At 34.9% G+C, this 22,231-nt stretch overlaps 2 protein-coding genes and 5 non-coding genes across 7 annotated transcripts; 4 read left to right on the top strand and 3 right to left on the bottom strand.

The window, feature by feature from the left end:
- Window positions 1-46: 46 nt before the first annotated feature.
- On the top strand, window positions 47-157 carry trnal-caa (transfer RNA leucine (anticodon CAA)). The gene is made up of 2 exons: window positions 47-84; window positions 112-157. It is a non-coding gene; the product is annotated as a tRNA-Leu (tRNA).
- Window positions 158-873: 716 nt separating this feature from the next.
- Window positions 874-1,079, bottom strand: LOC117969075 (small nucleolar RNA U3). The gene has a single exon (XR_004662457.1). It is a non-coding gene; the product is annotated as a small nucleolar RNA U3 (small nucleolar RNA).
- A 3,575-nt stretch (window positions 1,080-4,654) lies between these two features.
- Window positions 4,655-12,524, top strand: LOC117410971 (uncharacterized). The gene is made up of 10 exons (XM_059019262.1): window positions 4,655-5,694; window positions 6,231-6,362; window positions 6,561-6,832; window positions 8,063-8,149; window positions 8,463-8,552; window positions 8,673-8,756; window positions 9,103-9,180; window positions 9,518-9,598; window positions 10,986-11,037; window positions 11,453-12,524. Exons 1-10 carry the CDS (start codon window positions 5,511-5,513, stop codon window positions 12,505-12,507), a joined length of 2,115 nt encoding a protein of 704 aa, XP_058875245.1. The 5' UTR covers window positions 4,655-5,510; the 3' UTR covers window positions 12,508-12,524.
- A 1,817-nt stretch (window positions 12,525-14,341) lies between these two features.
- On the bottom strand, window positions 14,342-17,915 carry LOC131728044 (uncharacterized). The gene is made up of 3 exons (XM_059019263.1): window positions 17,292-17,915; window positions 16,776-16,960; window positions 14,342-15,700 (listed from the first exon to the last, which is right to left on the bottom strand). The coding sequence occupies exons 2-3, from the start codon at window positions 16,958-16,960 to the stop codon at window positions 14,914-14,916; spliced, it is 972 nt and encodes a 323-aa protein (XP_058875246.1). The 5' UTR covers window positions 17,292-17,915; the 3' UTR covers window positions 14,342-14,913.
- Window positions 17,916-19,437: 1,522 nt separating this feature from the next.
- On the top strand, window positions 19,438-19,510 carry trnak-cuu (transfer RNA lysine (anticodon CUU)). The gene has a single exon. It is a non-coding gene; the product is annotated as a tRNA-Lys (tRNA).
- Window positions 19,511-19,857: 347 nt separating this feature from the next.
- Window positions 19,858-19,968, top strand: trnal-caa (transfer RNA leucine (anticodon CAA)). Its single transcript has 2 exons — window positions 19,858-19,895; window positions 19,923-19,968. It is a non-coding gene; the product is annotated as a tRNA-Leu (tRNA).
- A 550-nt stretch (window positions 19,969-20,518) lies between these two features.
- On the bottom strand, window positions 20,519-20,724 carry LOC131728045 (small nucleolar RNA U3). Its single transcript, XR_009322495.1, has one exon. It is a non-coding gene; the product is annotated as a small nucleolar RNA U3 (small nucleolar RNA).
- Window positions 20,725-22,231: the final 1,507 nt, after the last annotated feature.

Raw genomic sequence — 22,231 nt, 5'->3', positions numbered from 1 at the left:
TGCTGAAATGAAATAATGCGGTTTTCTACTAAAGCAAACACAGCTTGTCAGAATGGCCGAGTGGTCTAAGGCGCCAGACTCAAGGACGCTGTCTTTCCAAAGAATTGTGTGTTCCGGTCTCCGAATGGAGGCGTGGGTTCAAATCCCACTTCTGACAGTTCACTTTTACTTATTTTTTAAATGAATCAATTTGTTCATTTTACTATAAAAGATTGTTTCAAGGAAATCAACAGCTGATACCAAACTCTTGTCAGCACTCAATACCATTTTCATTTCCATTTTAAATCGGACTAAGATAGCGTTCCTAACACAGATTGCATTTTTGTTGTAAACTGGCTACTTGTCGAAGTCACTGAAAAATATTTTGTGTAGAAACATGTGTTATTTAACTAAAGATTGTTTTAATATTTCAAATAACATATTACTTTGAAAAACATCTCCGACTGCCACTGGATCGTGGTCTCAGGCTGGGATGCGGACCATTGAGAACAGTATAAACGATCTATTAGTGGAAGTAGCTTACATGAGAAATGCCCTCGTTTAACATGCTAGGATGATCGACTTCGGTATTCTCCAACTGCTGTTTACATTTTCTAACACGTTATGAGGACGAATACAAAGGTTGACAGCTTCCTTGTAAGTGGGGGTAAGCACAAGTTATTTTCAGATGTAATGTCTATTTTAAACTCAATCTAGTCCTGCGTAGTGCAAAAGACATTGCTATATTTTTATATTAGTCAAGCCCTATTTAAAGTGTTCTTAAATTGTTTTGACATTAGCAATGATCAATTTAAATGTGGTTATTGATTTAATCAACTGAACAATTGTGGGCTTGATGGTTTCTTTTTTCTACGTTTCTACCGGAATGAGATACACACTCAAAATGTGTCCCCTTCCTTCAGCAACCCCCGACTGAAGATTGAAGTGGTCATTCCTTGCAGCGAGTAGGTTCCCGATAACAACACTCATTGTCAGCTCGGTGCTCAGAAGAAAACACTGCCACTCCTCCTGGTGGATACCGAGACCAATCCCTTCAAAACGTGTTTCATTCTAGAAATGATCCTTGCAAATATAGTCTTAACTTTTATTAGCAGACCGTCGCCCCCAACTGGCAAGCTCTACTTCATATGAAACAATGACTGGGCAACAACGAGGTGTTACATTAACAATACAAACTAACCCGAGACAGCCAAGCCGTTAAAGCATACCTTAAGTTTGTCGCGTGATACAAAAGCAAGTATTGGCATTTTTGCATTATCTGCCTCGTCAAACAAGCTCGAGCCACAGCACACAGCGCTGCTGCATCGGGACACAGATTGTGGATTTCTAAGCGACTGAATAAACGAGCTGAGACTACTTTTTAAAGAAATTGAAAACATACCTCTAGTCGAAATACTTGCTATTTAGTTAATTAAATTATTTTTTTAAATTTGCAATCACAGACTACATTGCCAAAATAAAAATAAAAAACAACTGACAATCTGATTTGCTCGTATCAAGCTGCGATGAAGCCTATGAGAATCCCTGGCACCATTAAAGGGGAATTAGCTCAAATGGTAGAGCGCTCGCTTAGCATGCGAGAAGTAGCGGGATCGATGCCCGCATTCTCCAAATAATTTTAAAGTATCTGCGTATTTTGTCCCGGCGCATTATGGAGATAAATACAAAGTGTACACAATTCTTTGTAACAGAGACGCCCACCATGCATGTGTATTTTAATGCACAGTCTGCTAATTTGTAATAATCCCCGGACTGAAAAACTGCAGCGCGTGATATTTTGTAGGTCTTCTTATCTCCTATGTCCGCTAACGCTAGGCACAACGTGCCCGAGTGCTGTAGCAGCAGCCATGAAGCAAGTTAGTTTTTCAGTAGAAATAAGGCTTTTGTGTATGGGTGTTTTGAAAAGATCAGTTAAATAGCTACGTATTTTGAAATAAGGATGTATTCATTATTATGAACGTTGGCAGAAAGAATATGGTATTATTATTTCCCACGTGTGCTTGACTTGTACAAATTTGATAGAGTTTCAACAAAGGCATTTGACTTGGGTTCATTATTTAGCCTATACTGCCATCTGCAGCATTACTGCGGGTGTCGTTTGCTTCTTTTGACAATAATACGGCTGTTTTCACGGAAAACCGTGAGAGCATGTAGCCGTGGCTGAGTGGTTAATGAACAAACAGAGCTGTCAGAAATGGAATTCGAAGCCACGCTTCCAGGGTAACTGTGATCTGAACGCAGCGCCATAGCTCGCTCAACCATCCTGAATTAGACACGTCTTTTCACAACATTGCAGTACACTGCTGAACCTCCGATGTCTGACGCTGCAGTAAATCAACTCGTGTGTGTGTGTACTTATTCTTTTTCTGTTTATATGAAGGAGGGCAACCTATTTTGTCGCATTCTATATGGGATTGTAGCAGCCACACCCAGTGACACCCAGTGAGAGTCCTAATACCGACACTACTAAAAATTAATTAAAAGGTTTGGAATAGGAATGACAACAGAATGACAAAGGCAGAATAACAATTCACAAAGCTTTATTACAATGATCCATGAGTCACATAAATCAGTTCAAATAACTAACAATACAATGTATTAAAGTTGTACTAAAAACAAGGAGGGGAAAATGAATAAAGCCAGCCAATAGCCACATTTTAAAAGCATGGGGTATTAGACCAACATATAGCAGCGATTACACTTCTCTTTAAGAGTGCTAGGTGATTGGAAACAGCTCTTAGCAGCAAGGGTACAACAACAAAAGCCAGATTGTTAATACACACAAGTTTTAACAGTATTAGGGAACGTTAGCTGCAACATTACAGGTTTAACTATATTAGAGCAATTCAACAACAATACAAGTTTAGTTAAGATAATTAGCAGCAACGTTCAGGTTTAGCAGCGGTGTAGCAAAAGTAAACAGAACCAAAAGGTGTGGGGACATTTACCTGCTGCTGGAACACTTTTAATCTAACAAAACAAAATTGATGAGACCGGGATTTAACCACACGTCTCAGAGCTTTATTCAACAGACTAGCTCTCGAATTATCCAACACTTTACTTTTGGAATATACTCACACGGCTGTAACACCGCAGACACAGACACAGCGCGTCTCCAGAACACTCATCTACAGCAGCAGCACACCGAATCTCAGGTCCCACGCACCTGTCGGTACTTCCTCTCTCACCCCGCCTCAAAGAAAGAAACTTTCTCCCGACAGCCCTATGGCAAGCCAAATTATCATTTAGAGATATCTCTAATTGCATTTTAAAATATCTTGAAATATTTAGAGATATCTGTAAAACATTTCAAGATATCTCAAATTGAATTCCAGATATCTTTAATTGTGCAGTTTTTAAGATATCTAAAATTAATTTAAAGATATCTGTAAATCAATTTGAGATATCTAAAAATGAAATAAAGATATCTCAAATTGATTTACAGATATCTTTAAATACTATGGAAACCATATGGATTGTGCTAGCATGGCACGCCAAACTGTCATTTAGAGATATCTTAAAATGAGGGTTTTAAAGATATCTCTAAATCATTTAAAGATATCTTGAAATAACTTCCTGTTCATTTAAAGATATCTTTAAATCGTTTGAAGATATCTTCAAATAACTTCCTGTTCATTTAAAGATATCTCTAAATCATTTGAAGATATCTTCAAATAACTTCCTGTTCATTTAGAGATATCTCTAAATCATTTAGAGATATCTCTAAATATCTTCCTGTTCATTTGAAGATATCTTCAAATGGACAGGAAGTCCATTGAAAACATAGAGCATTTTCACAGGAAGTCATTTCGAGATATCTTGAAATAACTTCCTGTTCATTTGAAGATATCTTCAAATGATTTAGAGATATCTCTAAATGAACAGGAAGTTATTTCGAGATATCTCTAAATGATTTAGAGATATCTCTAAATAAACGGGAAGTTATTTGAAGATATCTTCAAATGATTTACAGATATCTTTAAATGAACAGGAAGTTATTTGAAGATATCTTCAAATGATTTAGAGATATCTTTAAAACCCTCATTATAAGATATCTCTAAATGACAGTTTGGCGCACCATGCTAGCCAAATCCACATATTATTTAAAGATATCTCTAAATCATTTGAAGATATCTTCAAATAACGTCCCGTTCATTTAAAGATATCTCTAAATCATTTGAAGATATCTTCAAATGAACAGGAAGCCATTTCAAGATATCTCGAAATAACTTCCTGTGAAAATGCTCTATGTTTTGAATGGACTTCCGGTCTATTTAGAGATATCTCCAAATGAACAGGAAGTTATTTGAAGATATCTTCAAATGATTTAGAGATATCTCTAAATGAACAGGAAGTTATTTAGAGATATCTCTAAATGATTTACAGATATCTCGAAATAAACAGGAAGTGTGTACCTTACGTTTGTTTTTGTTAATAAACGTACGCCATTTGCATTTGGAGGCATCACTGTTATAATTCTAACAACGAAGTGAAGATTGTATTTTTTTTATTTAAACCTCATTACTTTTTTGTACTGGAAAAAAAGGTAAGTACATGAATAGTACCGCTATTTATGTTTATTTATGATTTATGACAGAAAAAATAATCGTGTAGTAAGTACAGTATAACTTAGACGCGTGGGGATGTGCTTATGTGTAAGGTACAAAAACGTTCAACGAGATAAATGATTTTAGAACAAAGAATTAGTTAAGGTTTTTGTGTAAAAGAAAAAGAAAAAAAAGCCTAATGAAAATGTAACGTGAGACCATCTGTATACTTGATTAGAAGTTAAGCGTGCAAACTTCATACAAAACAGGTACAATTTATCGTTGGGTTCAATATATTATTATGTGTGTACGTTGTGGCAGCTTGACATTGAGTCGCTATTTATGTGACTGCGAGCTAATGGAGAATATTAGAACATAATTGCGTTGCAGATATGACATGTTAATTCAGACTGGTCGCGCACCACTTGCAATATGTTCTTCGTTGCGATCTGGAAGCTTTTCCGACTGTTGTTGGGGGTGAGGGGTCATTAACAACATATAGGACAACATATAGGTTTCACATTTACACAATGCATAGTAATTATGCGACCTTTATGTAAATTGCACTCGTGTCCAGCTGTCGGAAAGCATCAAAAAAGTTTTTGATTTTCTTATGGAAACAAAAACAGGTTAAAACAGGTAGCGAGTTTCGCACAGTGGGAAGACGCTTTTGATATTCGGGCAACAGGTCATGCGCAACGCCGCAAGACATATTTTCTTTTCATGTCCCTCCCCGGCTCCGTGCTTCTTTTCCGATACTGTGACTGTTTTCAATCTATCAGCATTTCACTTATAGGCTACTAATCATTAACAGATATATAATTAAAATATATGTACTGTGAATGATACAGTAATGTGTGTGGTTATTCAGAGCACTACGTTCTTTTGTGGGTGTTTATTATGTAACGTTATATAACCCTTTGTAAATATTCACAGCATTATTTGATTACAGAGGTCTGCCTCATGACAGGTGAAAGAGAGCAGGTACACAGGGTTTTAACCCGCGCCCTGTCATCAGTTCGCCAAGCGGAATCTGAATTGAGGTCTCATACAACTGACGATATAGATGATTTTGATGCAGCCTCTTTTGTCAGTGAAACAAGGGCCTTGTTTAGAAGTAGATCTGTGGACTCATCACAAAGGACAGGTAACATAAAACATAAAGAAAATATGTTATATTACCAACCTGCTTTACGCCAGCCAGTTATTTTTCTAAATGTAGGCCATAATAGCCTTTTTTATTATTAATCTTAATGTTAATGATCATTTAAGTACGTTTTCATTTTCTTTTTTACAGTGTCATACATCATTTAATATTTGACAGAAAAAAGGGATAGAATATCTAAAGACACTGCTTTTATTCCTTTTCTGCTGCTACCTTGTTACTATAAAGCAACACAGATGTCCTCATATTTAGAATGGTGCTAAGTAATTTATGTTAGTTATTTAAAAGTATTTTTAATGTTAATAAGGTAATTTTCTTTTATTTCGTATCAACTTTGATTTTGTGTGAACCTTTTTTCTGCTCTCCATTACTTCTAGAATAATATTCAATGTTGACTATCTGAAGTTAGAATTCTTATCCCTGATTTTTATGCCTTCTGTACTTTTAGCTGTTTCTTTCATTCTTTCTTTCTTTCTTTCTTTCTTTCTTTCTTTCTTGGAAATTGGAAACTAATGTAGGAAAGACAGGCAGAAAAAAAGGACGGCAAAGGGGACATTTATGGAAGACTCATTTTTTCTTACTGCAAAAGAACAATGAAGAATTTGTACCACCACCGTCTGAACTATCAAGACTGACAAGAAATGGATTAGGTAGGTTACGTATTCTCCTAATGATAACCCTTCCAGTGTTTAATGTGCATTTTATTTTTTACTATTTAAAAAAAAAAAAAAAGAAAAAGCGTAAAGATTAAAACCATGCATTTTATTTGCAAATGTTATGTTACACAATAAAATTTATATATTTTAATCAAACCACTGATTGTTTCTCCATTGTTTATGTTGCTGTAGGAGTTCCTAAATGTGAACAACCTGCTACCAATGAAAGATATGGTTCAAAATCTACTGTTCAGCGAAGCTGGAGTTTAAGACAGTTAGAGAATTTTGTGCAAGATAGTTTTCCTGACGTTCCTTTGCATCTAACTGGCTTTACCTTTGCAAAGGCAGAGAAGGGTCGGCGTCTTAGTAAGCTAAACATAACGTCTGCAGCTGACCTACAAACCAAGATAGGAAAAGGAAAGATTTTTATAGTTCCTAATCGTGATATACCATTGCCAATTGAGGTAGGTCAGTTTATTCTTTATGACAGATGGATCTTTACTACAGATGGATCGAGTTTTTTTTTAGATTAAATCAAAATACAATAATAGAAGCTTAAATAGTGTGCATATATATATAGACAAAGAGACAGACATACATATGCCTACATACATACATATCCGAAATCTCTGCTTAATTTAAATGTACAGCTATAGCCAAAAGTTTCTGCATCACCTAGAATTTCAGGATTGATTGAGATTATATTTATCAATTTAACTACTTTACAAAAACTGAGGATGTTTTCTTAAGAAGCTATAAAGATTTATACTGCAGTGCAATTCATCATACAGAGATTCGCCTAGTTTAAATTCACTACATATGTGATTCCTACCAATTTTGCAAATGTAAATAAAACTAAATGCCAGTGTATTTGATCAGTCTATTACAGTGGTCTGTTAGTAAATAGTTATACTTTGATAGAACTAGTTTTAATTGCAATATATTTTCTTAATTCTAATATATGTCACTTCTCGGCTGGTTGCCATAAACACAAAGTTTAAATCAGGGCATTAAAACACATGCTTTTTAAAATAATGTATTATTGCATTATTTAAGAAACACACTTGCAAATTGTATTTAACTTTGTTCTTTATCTCATGATGTGTGTTCAGTTATGTGTTTGTTTTATGTCTCAATAAATGTGAATTGTAACCTGCTGTAAATCCCCATCAAACCTCTCAAGTAAGAGTTCTTATTGCTCACTGTAGCAGGATAGCATCAATAAGGAGACTCGGAGCCCAGGAAGCTGCAGTTTAAAGCACCGGTGCACACATTTATTAACACAAAGAAGTGTCAGTAAGAAAATAAACAAGCACAAGTGCCAAAATAAAAGGTTAAACAAAGCTATTCTGAAGTCAGACGGCATTCCCATCCCTGACCAAGTGCCACACAATACCACCTCAAACACACCTAAACACCTTTCCCCAAACAAAGGATCTCACTTCCTTATATAACATGTGGCTGGAGCCTAATTAACCATTAATCATTCAATTAAGGCTCCAGCCACATTCTCACATGTATTATGGATTTTAACCCCTTCCCTGCCAACCCTATATTTGCACCACAGACACACACAACATTTATCCTAAGGTTTAAAACAAATCTATGTCAATCAATACAAACATACAAGAGTACAAATAGGAAATTGCATGAGTTTTCCTCATTAGCTATGGATTTTTGTTTGTATTATTCAGAGAACAGAAGGAAGGATGTTAAATGAAAGCCGTCAAGTAACAGCAGGAAGCAATGCATCAGTGACCCAATTGCAAGTTCAGGAGCAGGTAGATATGACCTCTACAGAAGAACAAATGACTGGATAGCTTCATAAATAATTATCTTATTTATATTTTTTACTATGAAACCACAGGCCATTGTATCATACAACTGCTCAATAAAGAATGTGCTACTATTGTATGCCCAATGCTAAGGTGTAGGAACCAGTTCATCTTGTGGGTGCAGTATGACATTAATGATCAGTACAGTCTTATGTTAACTTTACATTCATTGAGCAGAATTGGCTTTTAGCTCTGCCAAAAGGTTGTCATGTACTTAAATTGGTGAATATTTAGTAGTGTTCATTGCTATTTTTTCCAGGTGCATATACAAGAATTGTCAAATGGAAATATTGGTACAAGGACTTCAGAAAATCCCATTGTAGAAGACTACCACCAAAGAGAAAATGAGGTACAGTCATAGTTTTTGTTCCTTCACTTAGGAGTCCATACACATTAAAGGAGTCTTGTTACACAATGTGTTTCTAATTTGTGTTCATTTACTGGAAAAAGTAATGATTCCGTTTTTTAGGTTATGCAACAACATGCTACCAATGCAATGGCTGATCTTCTAGAAAATGAAACATCAGAAAACATCCCACAAAGGGCAGCTGAAGTAGGATAACTATATTGCTTATATTGCTTAATTGGTCTATTGTGCTTATTTATGTAATATATTAGTGTTTGTAAAGCCCTTGTCTGGTCAGTTTGGTGGGCTTTAAATGCAGTTATTGTTTTAAACCAGATCAGCAGTGATGTATTGCCCCAAAACATGATCTGATTTTTATATGTTCACCAGGTCTTTGCAAAACCAGTTACTTTGGTGCTGGATGTTCCATCTGAAATGAGCTGCCAAAAAACATTTCTCTTAGGGGCAAACAGATACCTGTAGACATTTTCATTTTAAGGAGAGGTAGTTCAAATACTATTTTTACACAAAGAATGCATTTCTGTTTATATAGACTGAGATTCTGGACATTGAGCAACTATTTCAGGCTGATAGCTTCGAAAATGAACTGATTGCAGCTGGCCAATCACAGGTATCAGGTTATTCACTTACTATTGATGAATAGATTCACTATGCGATGACTATGGAACCAGTGCAAACAATAAAGTGAAGTCATTTTTAATAACACCTTAGAACTTCTTGGAATGAACATTGTACTCTGCAGTCATCATGATGTCATCCTCCAGAATTCTTAGAAAATTGCAATACTGTAGACAAGCTGTTTTTTATGTAGCTGCAAAATCCTGTAATTGATTATATATATATATATATATATATATATATATATATATATATATATAATTTGGCATACTTCAAGCACTCAGTCTTTTATTCTAATTATACTCTTTTATATATATTTTTATAACTAGTTTCAATTATCAGAATGGACTACTCATCCATCAACGCCTCCACCACTACCTTTCTCATATGTAAATGCTGACACACCAACAGTAAGTGTACTGCTGGAACAAAGATACAAAGACCCTTTCCTGGCTGGACTCCTCCCTGGGAGAACAGGAAGAAGCACTCCAATGACTTGTAACCTGACCTCTGATTGATCAACCTAAGTTGAAACTACAGATACAAGAGAGCTGCTGTGGATGTACTGTTTTTTAGGTAAGGAAAATAATTGCTATCATACGCTTCATTCAGTATTTTACTAAAATATTCTTTTCCAAGCATGAAAATCTTTAAAGACTGAAAAGCATATATCTTTTTTTTATTAAGCCTCTTTTTAAAAAAAATTGCAGACAGCTAATGTGTTGTAGCTAGATGTGGTGGTCTTTGTTTAACAGGAATCATTTTATCTACATTTTGGAATGCTTAATGCAATATTATTATTATTATTATTATTATTATTATTATTATTATTATTATTATTATTATTATTATTATTACAGTAGTAGTATTTTTACTTGAAGTTCAAAGGATGTATTCTTAGAACTACACATCTAACTACATTAGTTTGTCTGCAATTTCAAAAAGAAAGCTTAATAAAAAATGCATTTCAAAGTCTTTCAAGATTATTCTGTTTGGAAAATAATATTTCAGTAAAATACTGAATGAAGAGTGTGATAGCAATAATTTTACTTACCTAAAAACAGATCCACAACAACTCTCTTGCATCTGTAGTTTGAAAATGGAGGACAGACTAATAGCACATTAACAGCAACTCCTCTGCATCTGTAGTTTCAGCAGAGCAATAGGACTTCAACCTAAGGTGGCCAATCACAGGTCATGTTACCAATGTCATTGGAGAGCATCTTCCTGTCCTGCCAGTAAAGGTTTGTGGTGCCAACATGTTTTTAATTAGAAAGTGCTGTTTTAATGTTTTGAAAATCTACAGAAAAGTTACAAACCTTTCTGCTATTGCTTGGAAGGCAAGAAACAAAATGTTTGTTACGGCCTGAGTGTTTTTAGTTTTTGAAAAATGTATTTTATAATTCGGTGTTCATAAGTTATTGATTAATGTTTTCATGCAAAATATTATATTTAGCTTAGTCTTTGTTTAAACTATGTAATAATTTTCAGCGCACTCATAAGATAATTCATTTTGAAATAGCTTTGCTCAAGTATATTACATTTGAAGTTTTTTATGTTGTTACTGTTATGGTATAAGCTTTTGTTGTTTCCCAGGTTAATAATTGTGTTGCCAGAACTTTAAACCTCTCCATTATTGCTGGATTGTCTTCCATGCTAATACATACAGTATATTGAATTCAAAGAAATTGATTGGATGAAAAGAATGGTTAAGGTATTTTAATGAGAGGTTTTAATTTCAGTATTTTCTGCAATGTTACATATTAGATATTTTCTCTAATATTTCTCTCCCATAAGGTTCAGCTCCACCAGTCTCTTTTGGGAGAAAAGGAGCAGGAGCTTGAAAGAGGTATGTATTTATTTTATTTTTTTTAACTCAGTTAGAACTCATTATTCGGCAACTCTAAAATTGCAGTTTAGGAACACTGCCAAACTGACCTTTTTTGACTAAAAATTATGTTATATTACCGTATTAAACTTTAGTTTATGAAACTGCACGTAATTAAAAAAAAAAAGAAAGAACAAAACCCTCGGTGAGGTAGAGACTGCACTGGGTGATAATCCATACATCGTAAGAGGCTCTTGGGTGTGTATTTCATGTTCACTATAGTGATCTCTTCAAGAAACACGGTGTCTCTCACAATTGAGATGCCATGATAGTGGATATTTTAATAACATTCAGCATATTTCTGCAAAATATGAAAGTTGAGGAATGAAAGGTACAACTTACTGTAATGTAACATTTGTGTTTCTACCTTACACAGCTTTCTCTGATCTAGATGTGTTATTGGAAGAAGAAGTTACAGTTGAAGTTAAAAGACACACTGTTCTAGAAGATGTACAAAGAATTTACAGTAATCAAAGTATCATCAATAAACGTTTACATGTTAACTTTATTGGGGAAGAGGGAGATGACTTTGGTGGGTTAACAAAAGATCTTTTTTCTTCTTTTTGGAACAGTGCTTTCATTCAGTGGTTTAAAGGTGAGGATGCTCTTGTCCCATGTATACCAGTAAATCAATATGCCAAAGCGCAGGACATTTTTTCTGTTGTTGGTAACGTTTTGTCACATATGTGTCAGCTTAATCATTGCGTGCCACCCAGATTTTGTAGATCAACACTGCTATCTGTTGTGTTTAATACCTCTATGATTGATAGTAGAACACTGTTGGATGACTTTATGCTCCATGTAACAGTACCTGAACGAACCTTGCTGCAAAAGGCTTTGAATAGTTTTGAAAAACTAAGCATTTCTGAAAAATCTGACTTGCTGACCTTTTATTCTGTGAATGGCATGCACACAGTTCCTTCAGCTAAAGATTTTAGAGAGCAACTGGTTCTTGTAGCACAAAATGAACTGGTAATAAAACCAATGTTCTTGAATTGCTTTATAAGGCAGGCTATTCCAGAGTCTCATATGAGAGCATTTTGGTCACAGTTAGATACAGACTTAATTTCGTACCTGTACTGGCAGGAGATGCCTACTGCAGACCGTGTGTTGCAGTGTATAACAACTTCTGAAAAAGACCTGAAACCTGAAGAAGAAGTTGCTTATTACTATTTACGTGACTTCATCAAGTCAGTGGATCAGGATGAAATGTCCAAATTTCTGCATTTTGTTACAGGATCCCCATTACTGCCAAATGATGGCATTACAATAGTATTTAATAGACTTTGTGGTAGCCTGAGGAGACCTATTGCACACACTTGTAGCAATACACTAGAAATACCAGTAAGCTATGCTTCAGTACAGGACTTCAAACGAGAAATGAAATCCATTCTAAATTCAGAGAATGCATTTATAATGACAATGCTTTAAGGTAGTGGTTAGAATCACAGCAGCTATATCTGAAGTCAAGTGATGTGAAGAATCATTTGACAAGGGATTTTTTTATATATAAAAAAATATATATTTTACTTGTAAATGCCCAACTACTTAAGCCTGCTTCTTTCATAATGATTTGTAAAGCCTTGATAGCATGACTTCCCAGGAACACCACAGCGTAAAGCCTGTAAAAAATGGAGGGTCAGCAATCAGTTGAGATAAAATTTATAGTTTTCTGTTCCAATTCCCTTTTAATCCATTCCAATTACTTTTATGACATAGGCTTTTTATTGAGCATATATATATATATATATATATATATATATATATATATATATATATATATATATATATATATATATATATATATATATATATAGACACACACACACACACACAGTAATCTGTCGTTTATCCGCTATGATCAAGCTCTTCAGTAACTTTAGTTTGTTATTGAACAGAGAGGATTAGTTCAGAGATTGTAGATCCTACCAAAGTTTTTCTACACTTTCGTGGTATGTGCTCCGTGCGCTACCATTGCTGGTAGTGTCACGTGAGCTGTTCAGTGTGTTGATGTGCAAATAAAACCTGTTCGCCTGCGGGGCATATCAACTCCGTCTCGATCTCCTGCCTGTCACTCAGCAGCAGATGCACGCATCCACATGACAGACGTCTACCCTGTCACAAGCATTAATACCCTGTATCTATCTTCTCAAGTGATTTAGGGGAGCTCCCTAATAAAAGCCCAATCTCAAAACAATAATTATGTGAATATAGTAATTGTTACAACTGTGTATAATGATATTTAAAACAGGATTCATTTAACCGACTTTTTACATAACCACCCTTACTCTGGTTTCACCGCAGTCGTGTGTGTGTGTGTGTATATATATGTATGTATGTATGTATATATATGTGTGTATGTATGTATGTGTATATATATATAATGTATGTATGTGTGTATCTGGCAGCTGGCTCTTTGAGCTAATATATATATATATATATATATATATATATATATATATATATATATATATACACACAAAACAGTTGTCAAACACGTGTAACTTGTCATGCGATTACACAATTACAATACACAATGTTCAATAAAGAAAAAATCTACTACTAAACGGGACTTGTGATGTTCCTCTCATCTGAGTCTAAGAAATAATCACGTTAAGTTTAAGGTGTAAAACTTAACTCACCAAGTCCTGTGATGGTGGAAAATATGATAAATCTGCCTTCCAAATGTTTGATTGCATTGTCTTATCACCTACTTTAAAGTTACAGGGCTGTTCAGCCATTTCATTGAAATAACACTGTTTTTATTCTGTTGCATTTTACTGTCTGAGCTTACGATGTGCCAATTAAAACCATACATTTTCAATGGAATGGAACCTTGCCGCTCATGGTTTATCATACTGATGGTGTCAAGTTGTTTGAGCAAATGCCCTTTGTTGTGTAAGGCATTTTCTTTCTACATCTCAAGTGTGTTTTCTTACAAAAAAGTTTATTTTGAAAATATGACGTCAAATTGTTTGTATAAAATGACCTCTTTGGGGATTAAACATTGTATGTAACCTTTATTTCCTCAAGTGAAGAAAGAAAATGTGTGAGTTTTATTTTTTTCCTGACTGGATAAGAAGTTAATTGCCAAATTCACATACTTGCTGTTTAACTTTTGTACCAAAATGATGTTGTAAACATTTCATATTTATGAAAATAATGCTGTCTTAACTTTCAAACAGACATTAAGGGTGTTCATGTTAAAAAAGACACACAAATAAATAAACATGTTTTTGAATGATAACATTGTTATAGTCTTCAGTCATATCTTTAATGGTAAAATATTACAATCAGAACAGAAGCATTTAAATACAGTTTGATGTTATAAATACAATGTGTCCTGCTTTCATATTGGACTGGACAAATTATATGAAAGTTTTTACCACAGGTAACTATGACCACCAATCATCTCTTTGTGTACAATAAATAAATAAATGCAGGATCAGTTCCTCAAAAGTATTACTTTTTTTTCTAGAACAATAGTGATTAAGTGGAATTAAGATATGTAGGTAAAAGTAGAATGTTGCTTGGTAGTTATAAAGACTTTAAGCCGTAATTTCCCACAGCTAGTGTACCCTCCAGCTTACAAAACCACACAGGTCTATGTCCACTTGCAGTTTCTAGACACCCTTATGCTAGGTGTAATTCATGACCAAATCATAAAACAACTTCATTTGCTCCGACCGCACCTAGACAATCATGGAAAACAAGCTTCCTGAATTGGTTAAAAAGTACAACATTTTGCTGTGCTGTGTCTTGAAAACTTAAGTTCCAGAATGATCATATTAAAACAAATAGGATGGTTTTATTATTTGTTTCAATTAATAATTTAATTTAATAATTTGGAGATGCATTGGAGGTATCGTTAGAAAACATAAACTCTAGTGTTTTGTGAATGCAACGTGCATATTTATCTCTAAAGTCTCCTTCAAGTTGGATTTCCTCTTTAAGGGTATTAAGCTGCTGAGTAGTTAAATTAAGTGGATTGGAATGCTCTTCAGTTTCTGTCATACTAAAAATATCTGTTGTTTGGACTCCAGCTCTTTGTAAATGTAATATTAAATGTTCTTCAAATTGTTTACCATCCAAAATGTTTGCCCCTGATTCAGCAGAGCTTGCAAGTGTTGCAGCCAATCCATCTGACCAAATTTGTTCAGGTGTTCTGTTCCTTTCTGTTCGGATTTTATGTTTATTCCATCCTTGTCTGAATAATTGTAATCTTTTATTAATTTCTGGAAGGTACACCAACTGCAAGCATGCTTTGTGAACATCATTATCTGCCTCTAATATACTAAGATCTTCTAAATCATAGAATTCCTTGTACAAGGGCTCTACAACTTGTAGGAACACATCTTTCCAAAGTCTTTCTATTCTCTGGTTATGAACAGATACTCCAGTTATGTGGCTGCCACGCTGGAGCCCTCTCAAGATGTTCATAAGCAAGGCTACCTGTATGTTTTCTCCACCATGGTCTGACCTCATGCGAGACGGTAACCCATATTCTGCCACTGCTTTGGAGAAAGCCTGTAGAACTGTGCTTGAGCTATTGTCTGTGGCACAATGCAAATATGGAACAAGGCGAGAAAAACCATCTATGGCACCATGGATAACAAATCCCCACCTACAATCAAAAGTAAACATTTTAAAAAAGTTATTTTTACAGTAATGAGATATGCGTATTGTGAACAATACATATTTTTTTCACCAATAGCAGTCAGAGCATTTTAACACCAATAAAGGTTAAATATTCAGATTATATTGTGCCTCTATATGGGGTGAAATGCAGAGTTCTCAAGTTTATTTTAATTAGGCAGTATTCACCTATCTACCAGGACTGGCACATATAGGTTCTGTTTCATTTTCAAGAATATCCAGGAAAATGGATATCTGGCACCTACTACAATGCTGACAGAACAACAATATCGTTTGTGTTAATTTTTAAAGGGTTATAACTAAAAATAGTCACATTGTTTACATATAAAAACTGTGCAGTAGCCACATTTTGTTACACCTGATTTCAGTTACTTATTTGCCCTTTGGAATGACAATCTATGGATTTCATGAAGGATTTCATGAAGAATCTGCCCTCCAGTTGGTACAAGTGAAAATTACGATCCTCACTTTGTCACAATTTAATTATATGACCTCTTCTCAAAACAATGACCCAGTTAATTATGAAGATTCTGACCTTTCAGTACGATCACCTGAAGAATGAGGGTAAGATTCATCATGAGAGCCTAATCTATTACAAACAAATACAAATCTATTACTTTCCTTCCAGGAACAAATATGGCAGTTTAATTTGAGAAAATTGGATAGTTTTGCTTCAGACTAAATGCATACAAGCCATTGTGCCAAATTGGGACAAACATGTACTCAAAATGAATGCATGTATATTAAATACATAAAGAATAAAATGTAATAAAGTGATATAATTTTTTTTTCGTGGTCAATAGACATGAGCAGCCAAACAAATATCTTTAACATATGTGATTTCAGATCAGATAATTGGGTAAAATAAAATATTAACCTCGTTACCATGGACAGACAACTCGAGTATACTGATTTCTCCCAGAACTCGAGTTGATGTCAAGTTGATATCGGGCTTATGTCTTTGATTGCGTCACCTACGAACCCTGACCCCTACCCCTGTGCACGCTAATTATATATTTAACACACACACAAAGTAGACTCACCTTATCAGCTTCATATGACCGTCCATATGCCACATGCTGTTTGGTGATGGGACGTGGTAAGATCTTCTGTTAATGACTTGGGCCCTTCGTCCAGCACTGCTTACTGGATCGATGCTGTTTAGAGACTTGCGTATTCTCTGTCGCTGAACAAATATCCCCTTAGCTCTAAGATATCCATTCATCATCTATAGAGGAAAGCAAACATCAATTTGTTTTATTATGCTTACTTTTATGACACAGTTGTTATGACTCAAAAATGTTACTATTATATTATTGGAATAAACTGCTGTAATACATCCAGGACATTATAATATTAGCATTGTTTGTATGCGCAGGTATCCATAAACAGGTATCCGTTCCAAATTATAATTATATTTTGAACAAATCAGATACAAACCCACATTTTCAAATCTTTTTTTTTTTTTTTAACGTAAACGTTCGTAGTGAAAGCGGGCACAGACCCTCAACCATTAAAGAATAAACACCAATTTCAAAGCTGTAAATACAATAACTAACCTCGGCCCCTGCATTTGGATACTGGGAATGAAGTGACTTTACTTCAGTATCGAGTTCGCTGTCTGTGATGTTGCTGTATTTGTCTCTTGGTGACAGACCCTCCGCTTAAGCGCTTATAAATGTATGACACCGAGCATCCTAAATGTTCAGCAATCCTCTTTCCTGTGTATCCTCGAGAAACGAAAATCTGGAGCTGGTGTCTCGAAACAGAAATCCTTGGCAAACCAAACTGACCTGTATTAAAAATAAATAAATAAATAAAAAATTAAATGCGACAATAACCAATCCACGTGTGTATTAAAATGACTGTAGTTCCCAAAGAGAATAGAGACATTAACTTACCTTCTCTCCTCCGCTGAACCACGAAATCACCACCGGTATTTATGCTTGACTGGGTGTCAGAAATTCCTTCGTTTTCGAACACCGGCATTAATTCATGAAAACAGTTTGATATTTCCACTCTAACGTTTTCTGGAATTTCCATACTGATTCTATCAAAGTTTGTTTTTGCATTTTGAAACAGTCTATAACTGTTATCAATTTCAATAGAACCGTCTTGAAAATGTCTTTCAAGTGTGCTGAGTGTATTTTTAATTGCTCCAAGAGTTGTTAGTACAGCTTCAGGATGAGCCATAGAGCCTTTGCCCCCACTGTACTCCTTAACTGAGTGAATAAAATATTTCTCCTGGTTTACTTTTAAACAGGAAGTTATTTCGAGATATCTTGAAATGGTTTAGAGATATCTCTAAATGACAGTTTGGCGCACCATGCTAGCCAAATCCACATATTATTTAAAGATATCTTCAAATAACGTCCTGTTCATTTAAAGATATCTCTAAATCATTTGAAGATATCTTTAAATAACGTCCTGTTCATTTAAAGATATCTGCAAATCATTTGAAGATATCTTCAAATAGCTTCCTGTTCATTTCGAGATATCTCTAAATCATTTTGAGATATCTCTAAATAACTTCCTGTTCATTTGAAGATATCTTTAAATGGACAGGAAGTCCATTGAAAACATACAGCATTTTCACAGGAAGTCATTTTGAGATATCTTGAAATAGCTTCCTGTTCATTTGAAGATATCTTCAAATGATTTAGAGATATCTCTAAATGAACAGGAAGTTATTTCGAGATATCTCTAAATGATTTAGAGATATCTCTAAATGAACAGGAAGTTATTTATAGATATCTCGAAATGATTTAGAGATATCTCGAAATGAACAGGAAGCTATTTGAAGATATCTTCAAATGATTTGCAGATATCTTTAAATGAACAGGAAGTTATTTGAAGATATCTTTAAATGATTTAGAGATATCTTTAAAACCCTCATTTTAAGATATCTCTAAATGACAGTTTGGCGCACCATGCTAGCCAAATCCACATATTATTTAAAGATATCTGTAAATCATTTGAAGATATCTTCAAATAACTTCCTGTTCATTTAAAGATATCTCTAAATCATTTGAAGATATCTTCAAATAACATCCTGTTCATTTAGAGATATCTCTAAAACATTTAGAGATATCTCTAAATAACTTCCTGTTCATTTGAAGATATCTTTAAATGGACAGGAAGTCCATTGAAAACATAGAGCATTTTCACAGGAAGTCATTTTGAGATATCTTGAAATGGCTTCCTGTTCATTTGAAGATATCTTCAAATGATTTAGAGATATCTCTAAACGAACAGGAAGTTATTTAAAGATATCTCTAAATGATTTAGAGATATCTCGAAATGAACAGGAAGCTATTTGAAGATATCTTCAAATGATTTGCAGATATCTTTAAATGAATAGGACGTTATTTAGAGATATCTCTAAATGATTTAAAGATATCTGAAAAGTATTTAAAGATATCTCAAAAACATTTAGAGATATCTTAAAATGATTTAAAGATATCTAAAAATGCATTTTAGATATCTCATTTAAAGCTCCATTTAAAGATATCTTCAAATGATTTAAAGATATCTAAAAATGCATTTTAGATATCTTAAAATGATTTAGAGATATCTCTAAATATTTGAAGATATCTTCAAATATTTAGAGATATCTGGAAATGATTTAGAGATATCTTCAAATATTTAGAGATATCTATAAATGAATTAGAGATATCTCTAAATGATAATTTGGCTTGCCATACAGCCCGGCTAGCTCAGTCGGTAGAGCATGAGACTCTTAATCTCAGGGTCGTGGGTTCGAGCCCCATGTTGGGCGTCCTTATTAAATACAAATTGTAGATGTTTCTTCGAGGCAACGGAGCAATGTCTGATTCTGTTCACATTGTATAAAGTATTGCAACACAATTACTTATTGGTCATTGTCATATAGCAATTGCTATTGTAAAATGCGTGCATCCTTTAAAGCTATACCGATATTGAAATAAAGAATCTTACTTTCGTGGGTTGGCTTCAATCTGATTCTTTTTTTACACTTGTCATTACATCATTCATGGAGCAAGTTAGTATGTGCGTAATAAACCCAATCGGGCCTTGATACAATAGACAACCCTAGTCTGTGCTGAAATGAAATAATGCGGTTTTCTACTAAAGCAAACGCAGCTTGTCAGAATGGCCGAGTGGTCTAAGGCGCCAGACTCAAGGACGCTGTCTTTCCAAAGAATTGTGTGTTCTGGTCTCCGAATGGAGGCGTGGGTTCAAATCCCACTTCTGACAGTTCACTTTTACTTATTTTTTAAATGAATCAATTTGTTCATTTTACTATAAAAGATTGTTTCAAGGAAATCAACAGCTGATACCAAACTCTTGTCAGCACTCAATACCATTTTAATTTCCATTTTAAATCGGACTAAAATAGCGTTCCTAACACAGATTGCATTTTTGTTGTAAACGATCTATTAGTGGAAGTAGCTTACATGAGAAATGCCCTCGTTTAACATGCTAGGATGATCGACCTCGGTATTCTCCAACTGCTGTTTACATTTTCTAACACGTTATGAGGACGAATACAAAGGTTGACAGCTTCCTTGTAAGTGGGGGTAAGCACAAGTTATTTTCAGATGTAATGTCTATTTTAAACTCAATATAGTCCTGCGTAGTGCAAAAGACATTGCTATATTTTTATATTAGTCAAGCCCTATTTAAAGTGTTCTTAAATTGTTTTGACATTAGCAATGATCAATTTAAATGTGGTTATTGATTTAAACAACTGAACAATTGTGGGCTTGATGGTTTCTTTTTTCTACGTTTCTACCGGAATGAGATACACACTCAAAATGTGTCCCCTTCCTTCAGCAACCCCCGACTGAAGATTGAAGTGGTCATTCCTTGCAGCGAGTAGGTTCCCGATAACAACACTCATTGTCAGCTCGGTGCTCAGAAGAAAACACTGCCACTCATCCTGGTGGATACCGAGACCAATCCCTTCAAAACGTGTTTCATTCTAGAAATGATCCTTGCAAATATAGTCTTAACTTTTATTAACAGACCGTCGCCCCCAACTGGCAAGCTCTACTTCATATGAAACAATGACTGGGCAACAACGAGGTGTTACATTAACAATACAAACTAACTCGAGACAGCCAAGCCGTTAAAGCATACCTTAAGTTTGTCGTGTGATACAAAAGCAAGTATTGGCATTTTTGCATCGTCTGCCTCGTCAAACAAGCTCGAGCCACAGCACACAGTGCTGCTGCATCGGGACACAGATTGTGGATTTCTAAGCGACTGAATAAACGAGCTGAGACTACTTTTTAAAGAAATTGAAAACATACCTCTAGTCGAAATACTTGCTATTTAGTTAATTAAATTATTTTTTTTTAAATTTGCAATCACAGACTACATTGCCAAAATAAAAATAAAAAACAACTGACAATCTGATTTGCTCGTATCAAGCTGCGATGAAGCCTATGAGAATCCCTGGCATCATTAAAGGGGAATTAGCTCAAATGGTAGAGTGCTCGCTTAGCATGCGAGAAGTAGCGGGATCGATGCCCGCATTCTCCAAATAATTTTAAAGTATCTGCGTATTTTGTCCAGGCACATTATGGAGATAAATACAAAGTGTGACAATTCTTTGTAACAGAGACGCCCACCATGCATGTGTATTTTAATGCACAGTCTGCTAATTTGTAATAATCCCCGGACTGAAAAACTGCAGCGCGTGATATTTTGTAGGTCTTCTTATCTCCTATGTCCGCTAACGCTAGGCACAACGTGCCCGAGTGCTGTAGCAGCAGCCATGAAGCAAGTTAGTTTTTCAGTAGAAATAAGGCTTTTGTGTATGGGTGTTTTGAAAAGATCAGTTAAATAGCTACGTATTTTGAAATAAGGATGTATTCATTATTATGAACGTTGGCAGAAAGGATATGGTATTATTATTTCCCACGTGTGCTTGACTTGTACAAATCTGATAGAGTTTCAACAAAGGCATTTGACTTGGGTTCATTATTTAGCCTATACTGCCATCTGCAGCATTACTGCGGGTGTCGTTTGCTTCTTTTGACAATAATACGGCTGTTTTCACGGAAAACCGTGAGAGCATGTAGCCGTGGCTGAGTGGTTAATGAACAAACAGAGCTGTCAGAAATGGAATTCGAACCCACGCTTCCAGGGTAACTGTGATCTGAACGCAGCGCCATTGCTCACTCAACCATCCTGAATTAGACACGTCTTTTCACAACATTGCAGTACACTGCTGAACCTCCGATGTCTGACGCTGCAGTAAATCAACTCGTGTGTGTGTGTGTACTTATTCTTTTTCTGTTTATATGAAGGAGGGCGACCTGTTTTGTCGCATTCTATATGGGATTGTAGCAGTCACACCCAGTGACACCCAGTGAGAGTCCTAATACCGACACTACTAAAAATTAATTAAAAGGTTTGGAATAGGAATGACAACAGAATGACAAAGGCAGAATAACAATTCACAAAGCTTTATTACAATGATCCATGAGTCACATAAATCAGTTCAAATAAC

This window comes from Acipenser ruthenus, unplaced genomic scaffold (assembly GCF_902713425.1).
Source record: "Acipenser ruthenus unplaced genomic scaffold, fAciRut3.2 maternal haplotype, whole genome shotgun sequence".
Classification (NCBI taxonomy): Eukaryota; Metazoa; Chordata; class Actinopteri; order Acipenseriformes; family Acipenseridae; genus Acipenser; species Acipenser ruthenus.
Note: the sequence above shows the minus strand (reverse complement) of the source record. Positions and strands in the feature narration are given on the sequence as shown.

Excerpts from the sequence above, each read along its gene's own strand:
- LOC117410971 (XM_059019262.1), top strand. The coding sequence starts at position 5,511 with ATGACAGGTGAAAGAGAGCAGGTACACAGGGTTTTAACCCGCGCCCTG. Across the intron at positions 6,363-6,560 it reads ACTGACAAGAAATGGATTAG|GAGTTCCTAAATGTGAACAA; the intron begins GTAGGTTACGTA and ends ATGTTGCTGTAG. Across the intron at positions 8,553-8,672 it reads ACCACCAAAGAGAAAATGAG|GTTATGCAACAACATGCTAC; the intron begins GTACAGTCATAG and ends TCCGTTTTTTAG.
- LOC131728044 (XM_059019263.1), bottom strand. The coding sequence starts at position 16,960 with ATGATGAATGGATATCTTAGAGCTAAGGGGATATTTGTTCAGCGACAG. Across the intron at positions 15,701-16,775 it reads GGTCATATGAAGCTGATAAG|GTGGGGATTTGTTATCCATG; the intron begins GTGAGTCTACTT and ends TTTTGATTGTAG.